The sequence below is a fragment of the Odontesthes bonariensis genome, chromosome 20, assembly GCF_027942865.1.
Source record: "Odontesthes bonariensis isolate fOdoBon6 chromosome 20, fOdoBon6.hap1, whole genome shotgun sequence".
Classification (NCBI taxonomy): domain Eukaryota; kingdom Metazoa; phylum Chordata; class Actinopteri; order Atheriniformes; family Atherinopsidae; genus Odontesthes; species Odontesthes bonariensis.
Genome location: NC_134525.1, coordinates 33,383,670 through 33,401,787, shown reverse-complemented (window position 1 = coordinate 33,401,787; position 18,118 = coordinate 33,383,670). Strand labels below are relative to the sequence as shown.

The 18,118-nt window shown below is 42.3% G+C and overlaps 1 protein-coding gene across 1 annotated transcript; it reads right to left on the bottom strand.

Moving 5' to 3' along the window:
* Positions 1-4,797: 4,797 nt before the first annotated feature.
* On the bottom strand, positions 4,798-14,515 carry aoc1 (amine oxidase copper containing 1). Its single transcript, XM_075452406.1, has 4 exons — positions 12,979-14,515; positions 8,179-8,467; positions 7,658-7,787; positions 4,798-5,067 (listed from the first exon to the last, which is right to left on the bottom strand). Exons 1-4 carry the CDS (start codon positions 14,513-14,515, stop codon positions 4,798-4,800), a joined length of 2,226 nt encoding a protein of 741 aa, XP_075308521.1.
* Between the last annotated feature and the right edge of the window lie 3,603 nt (positions 14,516-18,118).

Genomic DNA, 18,118 nt, shown 5'->3' with positions numbered 1-18,118 from the left:
TTCATATCAAACCATTTATTTTTTTATTTCTGTGACATTACGAACTACAGGTGACACAGAATTAACAGCCCTCGTAATAACTTCCCATTTCTTGGCTTTAGCAGGTCCCGTAATTCCACTGCTGACACTGCTAAAAATGACAGCTTTTCCTTTTTGGATCTCTGAAAGCAGAACTTCCGTCTCAGAGCCCCTAAAGTTGTTCTTTTTGCTCCTTGATGCCATTCTCATGATTCAACACTCAACACTTCCTGGCACAGGAGAGAGCAAGCACAGCCTTATATGGTATTATTTTGGGCGTGGAGTATGCAAATCTACTATCCTCGTGCACGTGCACTTAAATACGCACGGGTGGCATTCATCATTTACGCAGGTCGTTTACACACTTTTTCCGATGTTAAAAGCGTTTGTTGAATCTGACGTGGCGTGTTCGTACGAGATCTTCTTATGAAAAAAGTGGGAGAAATTTAGAATAAAAATACGAAAATGTTCTTGCATGAGGCCCAATCTCTCTCAAAAGCGTCTGTCAGTAGATTCTTTAAGCGACTGCGAGTTGACAAAAACACTGAACGGGCAGACTTTTAATCATAGTCTTTAAAAAAATATGCAACTTTGGAGCATGTACAGAAGGCTCGGGTACGTTGAGTCTAGTCGAGCATATACAAATAAAGCGATTCCATCCCCAACTGCATTATTTGAGTTTGTTGGTCTAGTTTTGAGAAGTTCGACATTAGATGATTTTGGTTGGATTAACATGTTTACATGCATTTTGAAAGTCGGATTTTGCTTGGAATGACACAATAATGATTTTTTCCCCCTTGTATTCTGTTAACGTATTTAGGAAGTACAGGAGTTAATCATTTAGTTTACTTCTTAACTGTATTATGACGTAAGTATGTAACAATGACCAATAATGAGCCTGACTTGTCAAACCTCCAAGTTATTGGGAATATCTAGGGACTTAAAGGTTGGGTAGGGGATCTTTTTCTGGAACATTTTTTTACATATTGCTTGAAATACTCTTCACACCCCCATTGCAACCAATTAATTAAAAGTTTTGACATCAAAATGAAAAGTTTTAGTGGCCTCTAGAACGTACAATCTAGGAAAAACACTATCCAATCATACTGAACGGACCGTTCACAATGATTGGATACTGATGCCGTCTATCAAACTGCAATCTGCTCCTCCCTCCCCCCCCTTCCCCCTGTGCGCGTACCCTGCTCTGTGAATGAATTACGCGTCCAGAAGCTTGGCAGGAAGCTAAACTAGAGCCAGCTTGGCTAGCACCTAGCATTATTTAACGTATAGTTAGCATATACTAAATACTAAATATGGTAACGATCGATGCTTGCTGTCAGAACAGCGCTCGTGCACCTTCGTGCTCGTGCGCATTCATGTACTCTAGAGGCGTGCCTTCGGGGGGAATCTGAAGAAAAGGGTTGGGACTTTTTACCTGTGTATTTTCAAAATGCAGCTTCGCTGGACTCAAAATCCAGGATCTCCTACCCTACCATTAACTGGATTTAGACTCATGAGTCTAATTTATTCTCCACACAAAGTCAAAAATTGAATGTTTCACACATTGTTCATTTAGCCATTGAATGTTAGAACTAAAGTGTAGATTTGACATCTATAGAGTAAATACCTTCCGGTGCTAATCTGTGGTAGAATAAGGACATGTCTGATTTTGAATGAACAACATAACTGCTTTTTCTGTACCGCCGTAACTTAGGCCTTTGTTCATCTCAGGGTTCTTACTTCTCCATGATTAAGATGTGTAACTGTCAACTGTTAGAGTGCACACTTAATTTGTACACGTGCACGTGGCTGTCTTGGCCGAGTGGTTAAGGCAAATTGGGGTTTCCCCACGCAGGTTTGAATCCTTTTGACAACGTTCACTTGTTGTCCAATGTCACTCTCTGGACAGGCTTGATGTTTGTTGTAGTGACCTGCTGCTTGTTTGCTGGAAAACATTGGATGTCGTTGTGCAAAAAGAAATGAAGAGCTGTCATACCAAAAGAATATGCTCCTTTCTAAGCTGATGTGTAGGACATTGTGCAATTTATCTGTTCCTTACCCCCTCTAAAAATTGGGAAACGCAACACATGATTTGTTACACTGTATTATTATTCATTTCACAAAAACTAAGCCAAATGCAGAAGCAGTGTCTATAAAACTCAGTACACCCCATCATCTAGTTTCTTGTAGAAATAACTTTAGCAGCAGCAACTTGAAGCCAATGTTTTCTTTATGTCGTTATCGGTCGCTTACATTGACATGGGAGTAATTTTTGGCCCAGTCTTCTTTAAAATGTTGCTCACAGGTGTGTGGCCAATGCTCGATCAACATGTGTTGTGAGCTCCTGCAACAGAAATTAAATTGGTTTGAAGTCTGATATTAAACTGTGTCAAATTAGACTGTCTCTTTAAAGTGCCTAGAGTTGACATTCATTGTGATTTAGCGGTGCTATATAATTAAAACTGAGTGGTTTTTAATTCCATCTTCCTGTGTTATCTATGAGACAAGGAGCCTTTGTCCAGTATTAGTATAAAGTTAATAATAAATTGCTCTATTAACTTACCTATCTATTATTCAAATAATGTGTCTATATGTACAACAACAACTAGAGTGCTAAAATACTTTGGTAGCAATCCTTGTGACTGTTTATGAGACTAAATTAAAATTTTGACCAAATTAAAAAATGTAACTGTTTGCAGGGACTTCACTGAACTGGTATCTTTGACTTGGCTGTGTGGCTGAGCCAGTTTTCTCGTTTATCTGGATCAAATTCAAAATCCGGGTTGGCACTGTCGCTTCACAGCAAGAAGGTTCCAGGTTTGATTCTCAGCTGGGGCCTTTCTGTTTGGAGTTTGCATGTTCTCTCTGGGTTCTCTCTGGCCTTGTGATGGACTGGTGACCTGTCAAGGGTGTATCCTGCCTCTTGCCCAATGACAGCTGGGACAGGCTTCAAGCCCCCCCGCGACACTAAATTTGGAATAAGCGGGTATAGAAAATGGATGGATGGAACTGCAAAATCAGTGAAGCAGTTTGAGAAGATTCCCATTTTCAATTACTCATCAATTTATACAAGACAGAGCCAGCACAGCCACAGAGATTTCAGGACTCCCCATGATGAAGTTATCACTTAAGCCGACCAATTTAACCTGGCCATTCTGCAGTTTGATGGTTTATTAATGTATCTAAGATCCACAAGGTCCTTTGATATGGAAGTTTGATAAAAAAAACAACATACAAACAAAAAACACAAGTATCACTACAGAAACTTGCACACAAGTTTCAATCATGAGCTTTGAAATTTTTGGTGGATATTTTGCATCAACTGACAATTCAAACAGAGAATCATTAAAGAAACCACCAGATGGCAACATGTCACCATCAAAGTTCCCAGGCTTTTATTTAAATCCCACAGTGGTTTCTCAAGCTTCACAAGCTCTTCTTTATGAAATGTTATGGTAATTTTCACAGTTATTGTCGTCTTTGTCATAATTTAAAAGGAAATCTTCATAAAAGCTGTGTAGAAACAGAAAGTATAATGGTTTTATACACAAATAAATCTGTAATCTGCCATCAGAATATTAAAGCAAATTCTCAATGATTTCAGTTTGCTCAGAAAATATGAAATAAGACTGCAGCACAAGGGTAATAATAATTCAGGCTGTTATTATAAGAATTCTTAATGAGTTTAGAATGAATAAACTGTATTCTATGCTCTGTACTTTCTTACAGTGATGACATGAAGACCACCATTTCTATGGAAATACCTGCAGGAATGCTTGTTACCCAAGTCATGTTTAGTTTTTCCTCTCAAATGCTGCCCGTTCACTAGTGCATGTACAGCTCTGATACTATCTGTCTTTTACCATGCATCCTGTTAAACTTCGGCACACACTTATAAAACAGGGTTTTTGGTTGTGAAAATCCTGCTAACATTTATTAGCTGGATTCCTTTTCCCCAAACCAATACCGCTATTTACTCTTCACACAAACCAACTTTGTGTCCACAAAATACTCATCTCCCCCCCTGCAGTTATACTTGGCTTGCTAGCAAACATAGACTTAGTTATGCTTCTCAATCATTATTTTCTGTTATAGATAAGTTTAGATAAAAGGGAAATGAAACCGCTAAAATATGATTAAAAAAAGAGCTTGATTTATTGTGAAGTAACATTGCTTTGTTTAGAATGCAAAGGACAAAGTAGTTGCATGTGGTTTTGATACCCTGTACATTGTATGTTAGGTTTCCAGGGGCAACTGCACAGCCAGAGGGTATCCTGATGTATTTACTTAGAAGGATCCGGAATCGTGCTGTTTGCTTTTAAAGGCCTGTTGTGTCTCCCACTCGGGGGGGGCGGGCAGAGCATGTTAAGGCAAGCCGTTTCTGGACCACGCAGGGCGGATATAGAGAACGCTGTATCCTGGATGCTCACTGTTGTTAAATCTCATCCATGGAGACCAAACATAAGATTAACAGAACTCTCACGGCCTGTTTCTTACATCATTTCCCCCTCCTCTCTGCCTTGTGTGTATTTTCAGTTTTGTATTTTGGCTAAAGCTTATGAAAAGAAAAGTTCTCGAAAACAAAGCATCATTTATGAAAAATGTTAACAAAGGATGATTTTTCCCTTTATAAAATATGCTTTTCTTTATCAAGATTTATTTCAGAAAAACTTTTTAAAAACTCCATTAAATGTTTTTAACGTCTTTAACATTGATTGAAAGTGTTTACGATTGTGTTTATGATTCTCATTGTACAATTTTAACTGAACAAAAACACTTCTAGACTCCCACATAACTGCCATTGTAAAAGAATGGCTTGTCTGACACACAATGCCCTATGACTTCAGGTGTCCATCTTTGGACCTTGGGTTTACCATCCTGGTCAGGGCGAACGATGACAGTGCTTCTGGACGCCACAGAAGGATCTTCATCAAAAAAGTTGAAGGGTCGGAGGAAGAAGCCCACAGCATTGCCAGGTGTTGCTGTGTTGGGGATGTCTTCTGAATGAGGCACATGTAGGAAACCTACTGTCACCCAGGCTACCAGGTCCTGCATGCAGAGAAGCAAACATTGCAGAGGAACTTTCACAATAGAACACAAATCAGATGTTTGTTTTTTTTTATTCTACCCATAAGTGAAAGCAAACAAAGGTGAATGTCAGAATGTTCGAGTCACTGTGATAATGGATACTCAGAATAAATGAGTAGATTCTCTTTGGAGGGGCAAACTTAAACAAATGATGTAACTTTGAAGGAAATATTACATGAAAGGCCCTGTCCATTAGCAACTCCTTGCACCAGTGAAAAAAGGGACTGTACATGGCATTTTGCTTGAATCATTATCTAAACAACCACTATGACAAATTAAAAGGGTAACTAGAATGTTACAGAGGTTGGTGACTATATTGGTTAAATTACTGATACTTTCTTAGTGTATTCTTTGTCACAAAAACTGTTAAAAATGGAGTTTGATCGATTTTTCTTTGAGATGTCATTAAATAGCCAGTTCACCGTAACACTCTGGGGTCTAAAGTCCACCGGTGGGCATTTTTGACACGTCTCCAAAAACACATCTGTAACTCTGTGAGTTTTTGTCATTCAAACATATAAGTGACACCATTAAAAACCTTGAAACTTCTAGTTTTCAAATATATAAAATATATATAAATATTAAAATAAATTATATAGCTGGCCCTTTTTAAAGAGAGTGAACAGAAATCTTTGGATTTTCTGTTGTCTCAGACTGCAGCAGCTTCCTAGGCCACACCTATCGCTATTCACATGTAAAGTACCAGGTGATTGAGTGGCTATTCACAGGTGAGAACACACCCCATTCAGCCAGCGTGTGGGGGAAGGCAGCAATGTCCTGCCAGTGACAGACAATTATCACATGGAGAGTGACAGGGGGGTGGGGGGAATCAGGGGTGTTAAGCCTGATTCTCACTCGGCGCAACCGCGCAACTGTTCTGGCTCGAGAACCATTAATGACGTCATCTAAAGCGCCAGCCCCTTCACAGTTCCTTCAGCTCATAAGCGCAGTTTGCGCCGAGTATGCGTCACATTTGCAGTTCTCTCCAGAGCAGCGGGCGTCACTGTTGAGGAAACAAGCTGAAAAGCATACGAAGAAAGCATACACAATGCCACCTGTGGTGTCCCGTCAGCAGAGGCTGGCACATCTGATGCGGAATGAATTTACTCTGGGTGTAGAACTGTATATGTATCTCAGAGCTAAGCGGCTGCGGCAAAAACAGAAGAGAAGGTGGAATGTTCGTCCTTTGCAACAAGACGAACGTTGTCAAACGTTGTCCTTTGGGACAACGTTGTCCCAGTGTAACTTCATAGACGTGTCGTACAGATGTTTGTAGAGGCGCACCCTCTCGGTCACCGCGGGTCACGTGACCGTTTGCGCCATTTGCGACCAGCTAGTAAGAATGGGGTTGCGCCGAGTAAGAATCAGGCTTTACACACCCATCTAATTAGTATTCAACTAACAGAGACACTGCCTGGAGTTACAATGACTTTTTTACAGTTTGTGTGAAAACAAAAAAACATTTCTGACTGCACTTTTTACTTTTATGCAGCCAACACTTTTGTTTACAAGGTTCAACCTTCAAAAGTCTTGGCTAGATATATTTATAGTGTGTTTTCTTGAAATCTGAGACATGAGCCCTTTTTCCATCAACGACATGATTCGCTTTAATTTAATGCGCATCGAGAAGTTAGTGCGATACATGTGATGGAAAAACGGTTAAATCGCTAGAACGCCTGTTTTGTCGCATTAAATCAATTCGCTCGAAATAGGTGGTTCAGGGCTAAGTTGTATCGCTACAGAAGTGATGGAAAAGGTTTATGCGATTCAGACTAGCCACGCATGCGCAGATGGTATTGGTAAAGCGCGAGGATACGAAGGTTGTTGTTGAGCCGCTCAGCCGCCCCATTTCACCTATCCTGTCGGTATCAAAACAGCAGCAACAACTAGTAACAACAATGTCCGATGATAAAAGAAACAACTGGTCGAGAGCAGAGACTCTGCTTTTTTTAAACACAATTCGGGAGGTCCTGAAGCAGCATAATTAATTCTCGCCTCGCTCTCATCGATGAGAGCGAGGCGAGAATTAATTATGCTGCGGATCCTGCGGATGAAGGATCCTCCTTCTTAAATTTCTGACGGCTATTATAAGCTGACATAGCAGCACTAGCAGCATGTTTAGTCCTATCCTACGGTCCATAACTCTAAATAAGTAACTAGCCTAATAAATAAAATGAAAGCCGGTGGTGAAAAGGTACGTAGCCTTGAAAGTTATAGCAACTGTTATAACAGGAGGCTGACAATAACAGCGCGAGCAATTAAATTCCCGCTACCGAGCATTCTAATTCGCTACAATTCGCCACTTTTGTAATGGAAAATCATCTGGTCGAGTCAGAATAATGCGCATCAGCACGTTCCGGTGATGTCATTTTATTTCGCTAGAATCGTCCTGTTTGATGGAAAACCAACCGAACGCATCTTATATCGCAACAAAGTAAGGCGATATAACTTTTAATTTATTTTTAACTTTTCGCTACAGATTCTGATGGAAAAAGGGCTATGTATGTCAAAATGTATTCATTGTACATTTGTATTAATGTTCATATTGTACCTGGTTCACTATGTCTTCATGGTTGATGTAGTCCTCAAAGGACACTGCAGGCTCCCAAGGATCATTCTGGGTGTAGATACTGCTGCTGGTGCTTTCACTGTCTTTATGACGAGTCACAGCAAGAGGATATCTATGGCAAAACCATACAAAGTAAAAACACATTCAATCTTTCAATTTGTAATTTGAGAACTGGCACAAAAGCTGACTGGCTTCCTCTGCTTTTGTTTGTTATTAACCTATACCAACTGACAACCATAGAGAGAGGGATTGCACGTTTCAAACTCAACTAGAGCTGTGTGACAAAGCTTAGGTTTATTGAAGATGGGTGGTCTCTGAATGATACATTTTTGCCTCAGGCCACATCAAAGCTGTATTTATCGCTTTTGATACCACTATATTCCAAGGTACTGCAAAAAAAAATACATCAAAGAAACTGAATTTGGGACTTGTTGTCAAATAGTTCTCAATGTTATAGTTTCTCTATTTTTTTGGAGCAACATAAGTAGAAAACGTATTATTACCTTGACCAGCTGATGCCAATTTCCTCTCTCCAGCCTTTTGGAAGGACACTATGTGCATGTGAGTTAAACTGAATCCGATAACCCTTCTGATGCCCCCATTTGTTTTTCTCATTTGGGTTATAAAAGTGCACATGGCGGGGAAACTTTTTGCCAAACCGGAAGGCCGCAGATCGCTCAGTCTTGTGCTCCGTTTTGTGGATTTTGGACTGTACAATGAAATTCTTCGGGCTCCATGGATTTGTGAAGTTGACATATTTCAGATCCATCGTCTCAAAGCTGTTCTCTCGACCTGTGTCATAGCCAAGACAGAGTTTAAAGAAATTAGTTGTCAAGGGATAGGTTGTCTGTTTAATTATTATACAGCAGAAATCTTTATAATTATTTCATTAATTTTTATAATTCACTCTCAATTGACCCTAGGAGTGAGCATGTATGGTTGCTTGGCTCTGTGTGGCCCTGTGATGGACTGGCAACCTGTCCAGGGAGTACTCCGCCTCTTGCCCAATGACAGCTGGGATAGACTCCAGCCTTCCCTCACGACTCTAAATTTGGATAGATCTTTATAATTCTTTCATCACAGTTAAAATAAGTTTGTAGAAGTGACAGAATAATAAAACATACAACATCACAGCTCAGCTCAGCAAGACCTGTAGGGTGGTGTGGAAACTTCTGCCATGAGATCAATGTAAATAAAGCCAAAGAGTGACTTTTTCCCCTAAACGGATAAAGAAGACTGAGAGGCAGTGGAGGTTGTGGTGGAGTATAAATATCTGGGAACCATCTTCGACAGCTTGCTAAGGTTTTCCTCCAACGCAGACAAAATTTTAAAGAAATGCAATCATAGATTCTATTATGCCTTCATTGATAATATAGTAACCTTTTCTCTCACTTTTTGTTTTCACTGTATCACGAGTGGAGTACGTGGAGTCAAGTTTTGTTTGACTCCATTTTTGGCTTTGCGGGGAGGCTGACGCTTTGCAGTAAGACGTTTTGCATCACTTCCTGTTACCTTGTTTGGGTTCTGTGGAATCTCTTGCTCCTCTTGGACGATTAAAAATCACTCAATTTCTTCTTATAAGTTACACATTTTTCCATAGTTAACTCTATCACATACTTGTTATTTTCTAACACTCGCTCCTACAGATATTTAGTGTTTATTTTCACTTTTTGAAAAGTCTTCAGCTTAGCATGGCTACCAGTTCTTTCCCTCCATCTCCTGCTTTCACCTGCTCCGTGTGTCAGATGTTTAGTTACTCCTCTGCCTCCTTTAGCGATAATGGTACATGTAACAAATGTAGTCTTTTTGTAGCTTTGGAGGCGAGGTTATCTGAATTGGAAGCTCGGCTCTGCACCGTTGAAAACCACCTGATAGCGAGCTAGGTCCCTTTAGCCAGTACAGAGCCAACTAGCGCAGCTAGCATAGCTAACCCCATTAGCCGGCCCTTAGCAGAACTCGAGCAGCCGGGACCACAGACTGGCTGGGTGACTGTCAGGAAGAGGAGTCATAGTCCTAACAGGGCTCTCAAGTTTTCAAGTTTGCTTGGAGTGAGATTCGGGCAGGGCAGGGTGCGGAGGTTTCTTTCGTTTTTTTTTTTTTGTGTGTGTGTGGGGGGGGGGGCTGGTCCCTTGCAGTATCCCATCGCCATAAACTAGCTACTTAAAGAACAAAGAAATTGTTTTATTAATATCAAAATCACAAATCTTCACTTTTACACTAAATTCTGCTATATTTTAAAAATAAATTGTTTTAGGTATGCAAAGTCTTATGCAAAGTGTTGTTGTAAGTGTTTGTGGCAGATTTTGATGCTTGATTACTGATATTGGGGGCTCCCATTTAAAGCACAGCCATTTTCACAGTCATGATGGATGACAGAGTTCCATTCAGAACCAACGTGTTCCTGGTCTTGGTTTTATTGAGCACCACCATGGAAAAAACCCTCTCTGCATCAGCATTTCAGTGTGGCAGAACTAATACCAGTTTGGCAATTGTAGAGAACCTTATTGGGAATCTGTTCATACCAGTCACCTTTGAAAAAAATTAACCACTGAAGCCTAATTACACTCCTACATATTTTTCATTTTTCATTAAGTTGCTCATGTCAAAGTGTGTGTACTGAATATTTAGGCCTACTACTCCAACGAACACTTTAATCGGCAGGTATTGGTCTTTTACAAAGAGTAGGAAAACTATAGTAACTAATAAAAGATTCAAATAAATGAAGATATGACCTGCTGATGATCCTGACGGTTCTCTTCCACCTCCAGCTCGTCTACAACTTCTGCACACGTGCTTGCAGCTGAAAACTATTTCAGACCTCACCCGGCAACAAGAAATTCTGTTTTCTGATTGGCTGAGAAATTCTATTTTGTGATTAGCCGATGGGTTGCTAAATCAAGACAGCTGTACCAGAGCAATAGTTCTGAGCTGTACGAGCGCACAGTAACCTGCCATTGACTCGTTTATAGTATCGGCCATTAGAATTTCTGTGCGACGAAGTTGATCATTTCTCAGCGTGAGAAATGGCATGTGTGGCGTGTGAGCGTGTGAACTTGTTGAAATGCGTGTGTCTCACGCTCATTGCGTGAGACTTGAGAGCCCTGGTCCTAAAGTCAAGCCCGTTGTTCACCATCAACCTGTCCACGCTTCTAACAGATTTTCCCCACTCAGCGACACACCCGCTGAGGATAAAACCCTGGTAACTGGCAGCTCTATAGTCAGAAACGTGGCATTAGAGACACCAGCGGCCATAGTCAAATGCATTCCAGGGGCCAGAGCGGGCGACATAGAATCCTATTTAAAACTGCTGGCTAAGGATAAACGTAAATACGGTAAAATAGTTATTCACGTCGGCGTTAATGACACCCGGTTACGCCAATCGGAGGTCACTAAAATTAATGTTGCATCGGTGCGTAATTTTGCCAAAACAATGTGGGACTCCGTAGTTTTCTCTGGACCCCTGCCAAATCTGACCAGTGATGACATGTTTAGCCGCATGTCGTCCTACAATCGCTGGCTGTCTAGATGGTGTCCAGCAAACAACGTGGGCTACAGAGATAATTGGCAATCTTTCTGGAGAAAACCTGGTCTGATGAGGAGAGACGGCATCCATCCCACTTTGGAAGGAGTGGCTCTCATTTCTAGAAATATGGACGAATTTATTAGTCATCCTTTTGGATGACAACCCAGGGTTGAGACTAGGATTAAAAAAAATCCATAATGAGTATGTCTGATCCCACTCCACCCAAATTAAACAAATCAATAAACACAAAAGGAGCAAATCCAGAAAACCTCAAAAAAATTCAAACAAAAAAATTAACTGAACGAAAACCCAAAACTATTACTAAATGTGGTTTGCTGAATATCAGATCTCTCCTTTCGAAGTCTCTGTTAGTGAATGAGTTGATTTGTGATCATCATATTGATATATTTTGTCTTACAGAAACCTGGCTGCAGCAGGAGGATCATGTTAGCATCATGTTAGCATCATGTTAGCATTAATGAAGCAACTCCCTCTGACTGTTTAAATGTTCACGTTCCTGGAACCACAGGCAGAAGAGGCAGAGTGGCAGCTATTTTCAGATCAGGGTTACTAATCAGTCCCAGACCCAAGATTAGTTTGAGCTCTTTTGAATCTCTGATTCTCAGTTTTTCCCACGCAAAGTGGAAATCCCAGAAACCTCTTGTGTTTGTTGTTGTGTATCGTCCACCTGGCCCTTATTCTGAGTTTCTGTCTGAATTCTCAGAGTTTTTATCCCAGTTAGTGCTGAGTACAGATAAAGTCATTGTAGTGGGTGACTTTAATATTCATGTAGATGTTGAAAATGACAGCCTGAATATGAACTTTAATTCTATATTAGACTCTATTGGATTTTCTCAGAGTGTTCACAGACCGACTCACTGCCTTAATCACACCCTTGATCTTGTGCTGACTTATGGCATTGAGAGTGAACAGTTAACAGTGTTCCCTCATAACCCTGTCTTATCTGACCATTTTCTGATAACCTTTGAGTTTACATTACTTGACTATACAGTTTCTGAGAAGAAATTTACGTATAGAAGGTGTTTATCAGAGGATGCTGTAACCAGATTTAAAGAATTAATTCCATCATCCTTTTCTTCACTGCCATGTGCAGATATGACAGAGGACGACTACCTAAACTTTACTCCAGCAGCACTTGAACACTTGAACACTTGAAAAAACATTGTAACCGAACAGTTGCACAAGCAAAATAGGCCAAGTCTGTGTCCTTTATGACAGGCTAAAGTTCAAAAAAGCCAGTTTATCTAAATGAAGGAGTAAAGACACAGAGTGCCAAAGATCTAAAGTACACTACAAGTAGAACCCATTGAAATGAGTATAAAAGAAAAAAATTGTTTCAACTTTAGCACATCACTGTATAGAAACGTGCCATCTATTTTTTTCTTGTGGGTTCCAGTGAGAAAAACGTATATATGCTGTAATTTAGACAACACAAAATATACATATTATAATATGCAGTATTCACTGTATTATGATGCAGGAAAATATGAAATTTATATTATTTAAAAAAACATATATAATAGTTTAAGGTTTTCCCTACTCTTTTTAATGAAAGCATTTTTTATTTTCCATTTTTATTTATCATAGGTTAAGACTGAGGAATTATGAAAACAGTAAAAGAGCACACTTCAGTTGTCAGGGAATGACAGGATGCAAAATTTGGCATCTTACATAGAGATTTGGCCAAGTTATCCACTGATGTTGAATTTTGGCATCTTTTATAGTGCTTTTAAAGTGACTATTATGATCTAAGACTTACCAGCAATATCCAGGTCCACTTTATAATGGATGAGGTGTGTGTGCAGGTTGCCCAGCACATAGTCGTACACCTTGGAACCATAGTGAAGTCCATTAGGTGTTAAGAAAGTGGCATGGATGTATCCAGAAGCACTGACCTTTACCTCAACTACTCCATTCTGGTAGAAGAGGAAGTCCCAGATGTAATCATAGTTGTAAACTGTTGAGGTTGTACGCAAAACCAGGAGAGTGTTTTCCAGCCCTCCATAGAAGTTGTATCCTCCGCGAAAGTTGGAATCAAAATGCCTCCTCAGAGGCATGGCAGTGGTCATCTCAAAAACACATAGAGCGTTTTTGTGAAGCACAGGTTTGTCTGTGTCAAAGTAGTGATAAAGGTCAATAAAGCTAGCGATTTCTGGGCAGTCGATTCCAGGTGCCAGTTCATAGCTTGAGGTGCCCATTGCCCAGCCCGCATCGATGTACTTTGTTTGCATGGCAGCAGGAGTATCACCAGCATAGAAGGCAATAGCTTCTTGAAGGCTGATCTCATAGGCAATCCTCTCCCCATTAAAACGGAGATCAAAAACCTGTAGCCCAGCTGATGAGCGGACTCTGTAGGCAAAAGACCACCCAGCATATTCAACAAAGTTGCGTTCAATGTGATAACGATGTCCCTGTGGCTCAACCAGCTTTGGCCCATGTATATTAGTGGGAGTGCTGCTATGCCCCCGGGGTATGTAGGTAGAGTAAAGGTCTTCATCATTGTGATTGGGCAGTTTGATCTTCTCCACATCTCCTGAATCATACTTTTCTACCAGTTCCTCGACACTGTCAAAGTAAATGCTGTTGTACCAGACCTTCTCAACTGTCCACTTTTCTGGATCCAGATCCTGGTGGTTGACCAGTACCTCAAATCCAATTGGGTGAATGAAATAACCCTCCACAAATTTTTGCAACATGATCCAGCTCCTTCTTTCACCTGGACCCAGGCCACGGGGGGCGATATCTGAGAAGGTCAGGCAGCGGTCAGAACAGTTAGTGTAGGAAAAGCCTCCTGTGGTTTCAAACAGGAGCTTGTGAGCTTTAGTTGTGATCTTCTCAAGGATGTTGTTAAGATGGTCATACTCTACAACAGTAATTGGCCTTGACTCAAATTGGGCAGGTTTCGTCCCTTTGAATATTTTGATTTCGTGAGACTTTGGGGATGGAAGAGGACTCACAATGTACTCAGTGATGTTGGGGTTAGCCTGGTTCCCGAACTGGACGATCACACGAGCTTGACGGGGGGGTTTGGCCTGTCCACGGTCCAAAGCTCTCAGGGCCTCATGCTTCTTTGGCAAATGGAGTTCCATCAGCAGGATACTGTTCTTCTTCAGAGTTTTGCTACGAGCATCTATGAGGTTCATCTCTGGAATACCGTGTAGGTAGGCCCGCACAGCTTTCATCTCACGAACTGTGAGGTCAGCAAACATAGGGGAACCATGAAAAGCCCAGTCTCTGGATCTTGAAGCACTACAACCAGCCAAGCAGATCAGCTGCAGCATAAAGAGAAGCCGCATGGCTAAGCAACAAAGTGAAGAGGATATTTGCATGAATTTAGTGAACAAAATAAGGCACAAGAGATATGAGGTTAATTTAACTATCACAATAAGAAACACTTTCTTTCAACTTATCCACATTTTATACAGTGTTATAATCTAATTCTAGTAAAATTAAAAAAATCTAAAATAAAATGTCTTTTCTGAAGAATGCCAAAAAAAAAAAAAAAAAACTTATTGTTTTATTAGATCCGGTTTTATCTCAACTTATCAGCCACAGCTATAACTACATGATAAATTGCATTCTCAAGTCATCTGTAATATTCCCATCAAGTTCTGGGTGTAATTATATACTCCTTGTATCTGATTTTATACTATGATCTGCTTAGGTAAAAACATTTATGTAACAATGATGTTCTGAATTCCGAGAAGTTCCACACTATTCAAAATAAATATACCCAGCTACTGTACCTGCAGTTGTCCTCTTGCCTCAAATCCTTAGAAAGACCGTTCAGTACAGTTATTTGGCTTCAGGAGCTGAAGAGAAGTCTTTCATGAAAACTGGAATGACTGCACGGCTACTTATATCTAACCTCCTGCTTTGCAGTGGCAGAGGCTGGTTGGCCAACAGTGGGTTGTAAAAGTGATTGAATAACCAGTGGTCACATAACCAGTGGATCTAAGATAAACTTTCCTCTACAGAAAAGGTTGAAAAAGAAGGTGTTGTTGTAGACATATAGTGCAAAAAAAAAAAAAAGGCTCAGTAGGCTGACTTTCCATATTTAACTCAGTAAACACTCTTATAGCAACATTTCTGTGTGGAGTGGAAGAAGAGGATCATAAAGATCATAAATGTATTTGAACCTATACAATCCACCTTCCTTTTGAGTAAGAACTGAAGTAGTAAGTGTCAGGACCAGAGAATGGAGGATGCAGATGCAGGAGGTTTAATTCCAAGACTTTATTTGAGGCAGCAGATCGACCAGTTCCTCGTGAGAGAAGCTAAATGAGCTATGAAATGTTACTCTAAGAATATACTTTCCAAAAGTGGAGAAGTATATCTATATAAAAATTATCAAAACTCAAAATCACTCCACTAGCGGAGGAGAAAACAAAAGACCATGAAACTTTACTTTTTAAACTAAAGATCACTCCTACTGAGGAGGAAAACAAAAACGCCTCTCCTAGAAATCGGAGGAAATATGCTATGAAACTTTTACCAACAAAAAAAGGCCACTCCGTCAGGAGGGAAAACAAAAGGGCTATAACAAAAATTACCTCTGTAACTCTTACAGGTTCTATATTATCAAATATTACTCTAGGAAAAACAAAATCTCTCTTACGAGGAAATACCACTGGGAACTCGGAAACGGGCTTGGGAAAACAGGCTTGGAACGAACGCGAGGATGATGCACCATACGGAGACAGATACAACACACTGGCACAAGACAGGGGGAGACGCAGACTCTTAAGCACACAGGGGTAATGGGGAACAGGTGGAATCATTCATAAGACAATCAGACTGGAACACGAGAGGAAGGGCAAGTGACCTGGAACGAGAGGGGAGTTAGTCTTTCAAAATAAAACAGGAAATGACGAGACAAGACAAAAACCCAACTTAACCTCACCACGGTGTGACAGAGCCCCCCCTTCTAGGACCGGACTCCGGACGGTCCAGGGAGTTCAGGGTGGGCTTTATGAAAGTCAGAGATGAGGGAGGGATCGGCTATATAGCTTTTAGGCACCCATTGTCTTTCTTCTGGGCCGTATCCCTCCCAGTCCACCAAGTACTGTTTACCCCTCCCTCGATTGCGTACGGCTAAAAGTTTTTTTACTTTATATAAAACTCCACCGTCGGCCGACTCCAGTGGCGGCGGGGGCTTGGAGATCGGGACCATGGGGCTTTCCTTGGCGGGCTTGACTTGGCTGACGTGGAAGGTGGAATGTACTCTGAGGGATCGGGGTAAACGGAGCCAGCTTCCTGCTGGGTACTTTTAGGTGGAGGTCTCGGGCCGAGAGCCAGACCTTCTGCCCAGGCTGGTAGTCGGGTGCAGGGCGACGCTTCCGATCGGCGGCTCTTTTGACGCGATCCCCCTGGCGGGTCAGAATCTGACGGGCTGCAGCCCAGATGCGCCGACAGCGGCGAACCAGAGCATGGGCGGAGGGAACGGAAACCTCCCGCTCAGCGTCAGGGAACACGGGAGGCTGGTATCCGTAGACGCACTTGAAGGGTGAGAGACCGGTGGCGGAGGTGGGCAGAGAGTTGTGGGCAAACTCTACCCAGACCAGGTGGGCGCTCCACGTTGTCGGGTTCTGGGAAACCAGGCACCGGAGGCCGGTTTCCAGCTGTTGATTGAGGCGCTTGGTCTGGCCGTTTGCCTCCGGGTGGTAACCTGAGGTCAGGCTGGCTGAAGCACCGATCAGCCGACAGAACTCCCTCCATAACCGTGAGACGAACTGGGGCCCCCGGTCTGAAACAATGTCTTTGGGGAAGCCATGGATTCTAAAAACATGTCTCATCATAATACTGGCCGTTTCTTTGGCCGTAGGCAACTTAGGCAAAGCTATAAAATGTGTCATTTTAGAGAAACGATCCACCACGGTCAGTACTGTGGTGTTACCTTCAGAGACCGGGAGCCCAGTGACAAAATCCAGCGAGATGTCCGACCACGGTCTGGAGGGGATCGGCAGTGGGTGCAGCAGTCCCCTGCGTGCTCCGGAGGAAGCCTTATTACGGGCGCAGACCGAGCAAGCCTCGATGTACTCCCGGACCTCCGGCTCCATGGAAGGCCACCAGAACCGCTGGGAGATGGCGAACATGGTTCTCCGGACCCCCGGATGGCAGGTGAGTAGCGAGGTGTGGGCCCAATGAATCACCTGTGGACGCAGATTAGCCGGGACAAATAAACATTGCTCCGGGCATCCACTAGGTGGAGGGGTCTCACCGTTGGCTTCCTTCACCTCCTTTTCTATTTGCCAATTTACCGCTCCAACCACACAGCTCAGTGGAAGGATGGGCTCAGGTTCCTTGGCAACAGGCGCAGGATCATAAATACGGGACAGGGCGTCGGGCTTGATGTTTCGGGATCCTGGCCTGTAAGACAACGTGAAACGAAAACGGTTAAAAAACAGAGTCCACCTGGCCTGGCGAGAATTAAGCCTCTTGGCTTTCCTAATGTATTCTAGATTTTTATGGTCGGTCCAGACAATAAAAGGATGAGCTGCCCCCTCCAACCAGTGTCTCCACTCCTCCAAGGCGATCTTAACAGCCAGCAGCTCCCGGTTCCCCACGTCGTAGTTCCTCTCCGCCGAGCTCAGGCGCCGGGAGAGGAAAGCGCACGGGTGCATCTTACCGTCAGACTCTGCCCTCTGGGAGAGAACGGCCCCGATGCCCTCGCTGGAAGCGTCCACCTCGACCACGAACTGGCGCTGTGGGTCAGGTAAGGTGAGGATGGGTGCGGTGGTGAAGAGTTGTTTGAGGCGGCGGAACGCCTCTTCTTGTTTCGGCCCCCAGAGAAAACGAACCTGAGGTGAGGTGAGGGCATGGAGCGGGGCGGCGATGGCGCTGAAACCCCTGATGAACCGCCTGTAGAAGTTGGCGAACCCCAGAAACTGTTGAACCTT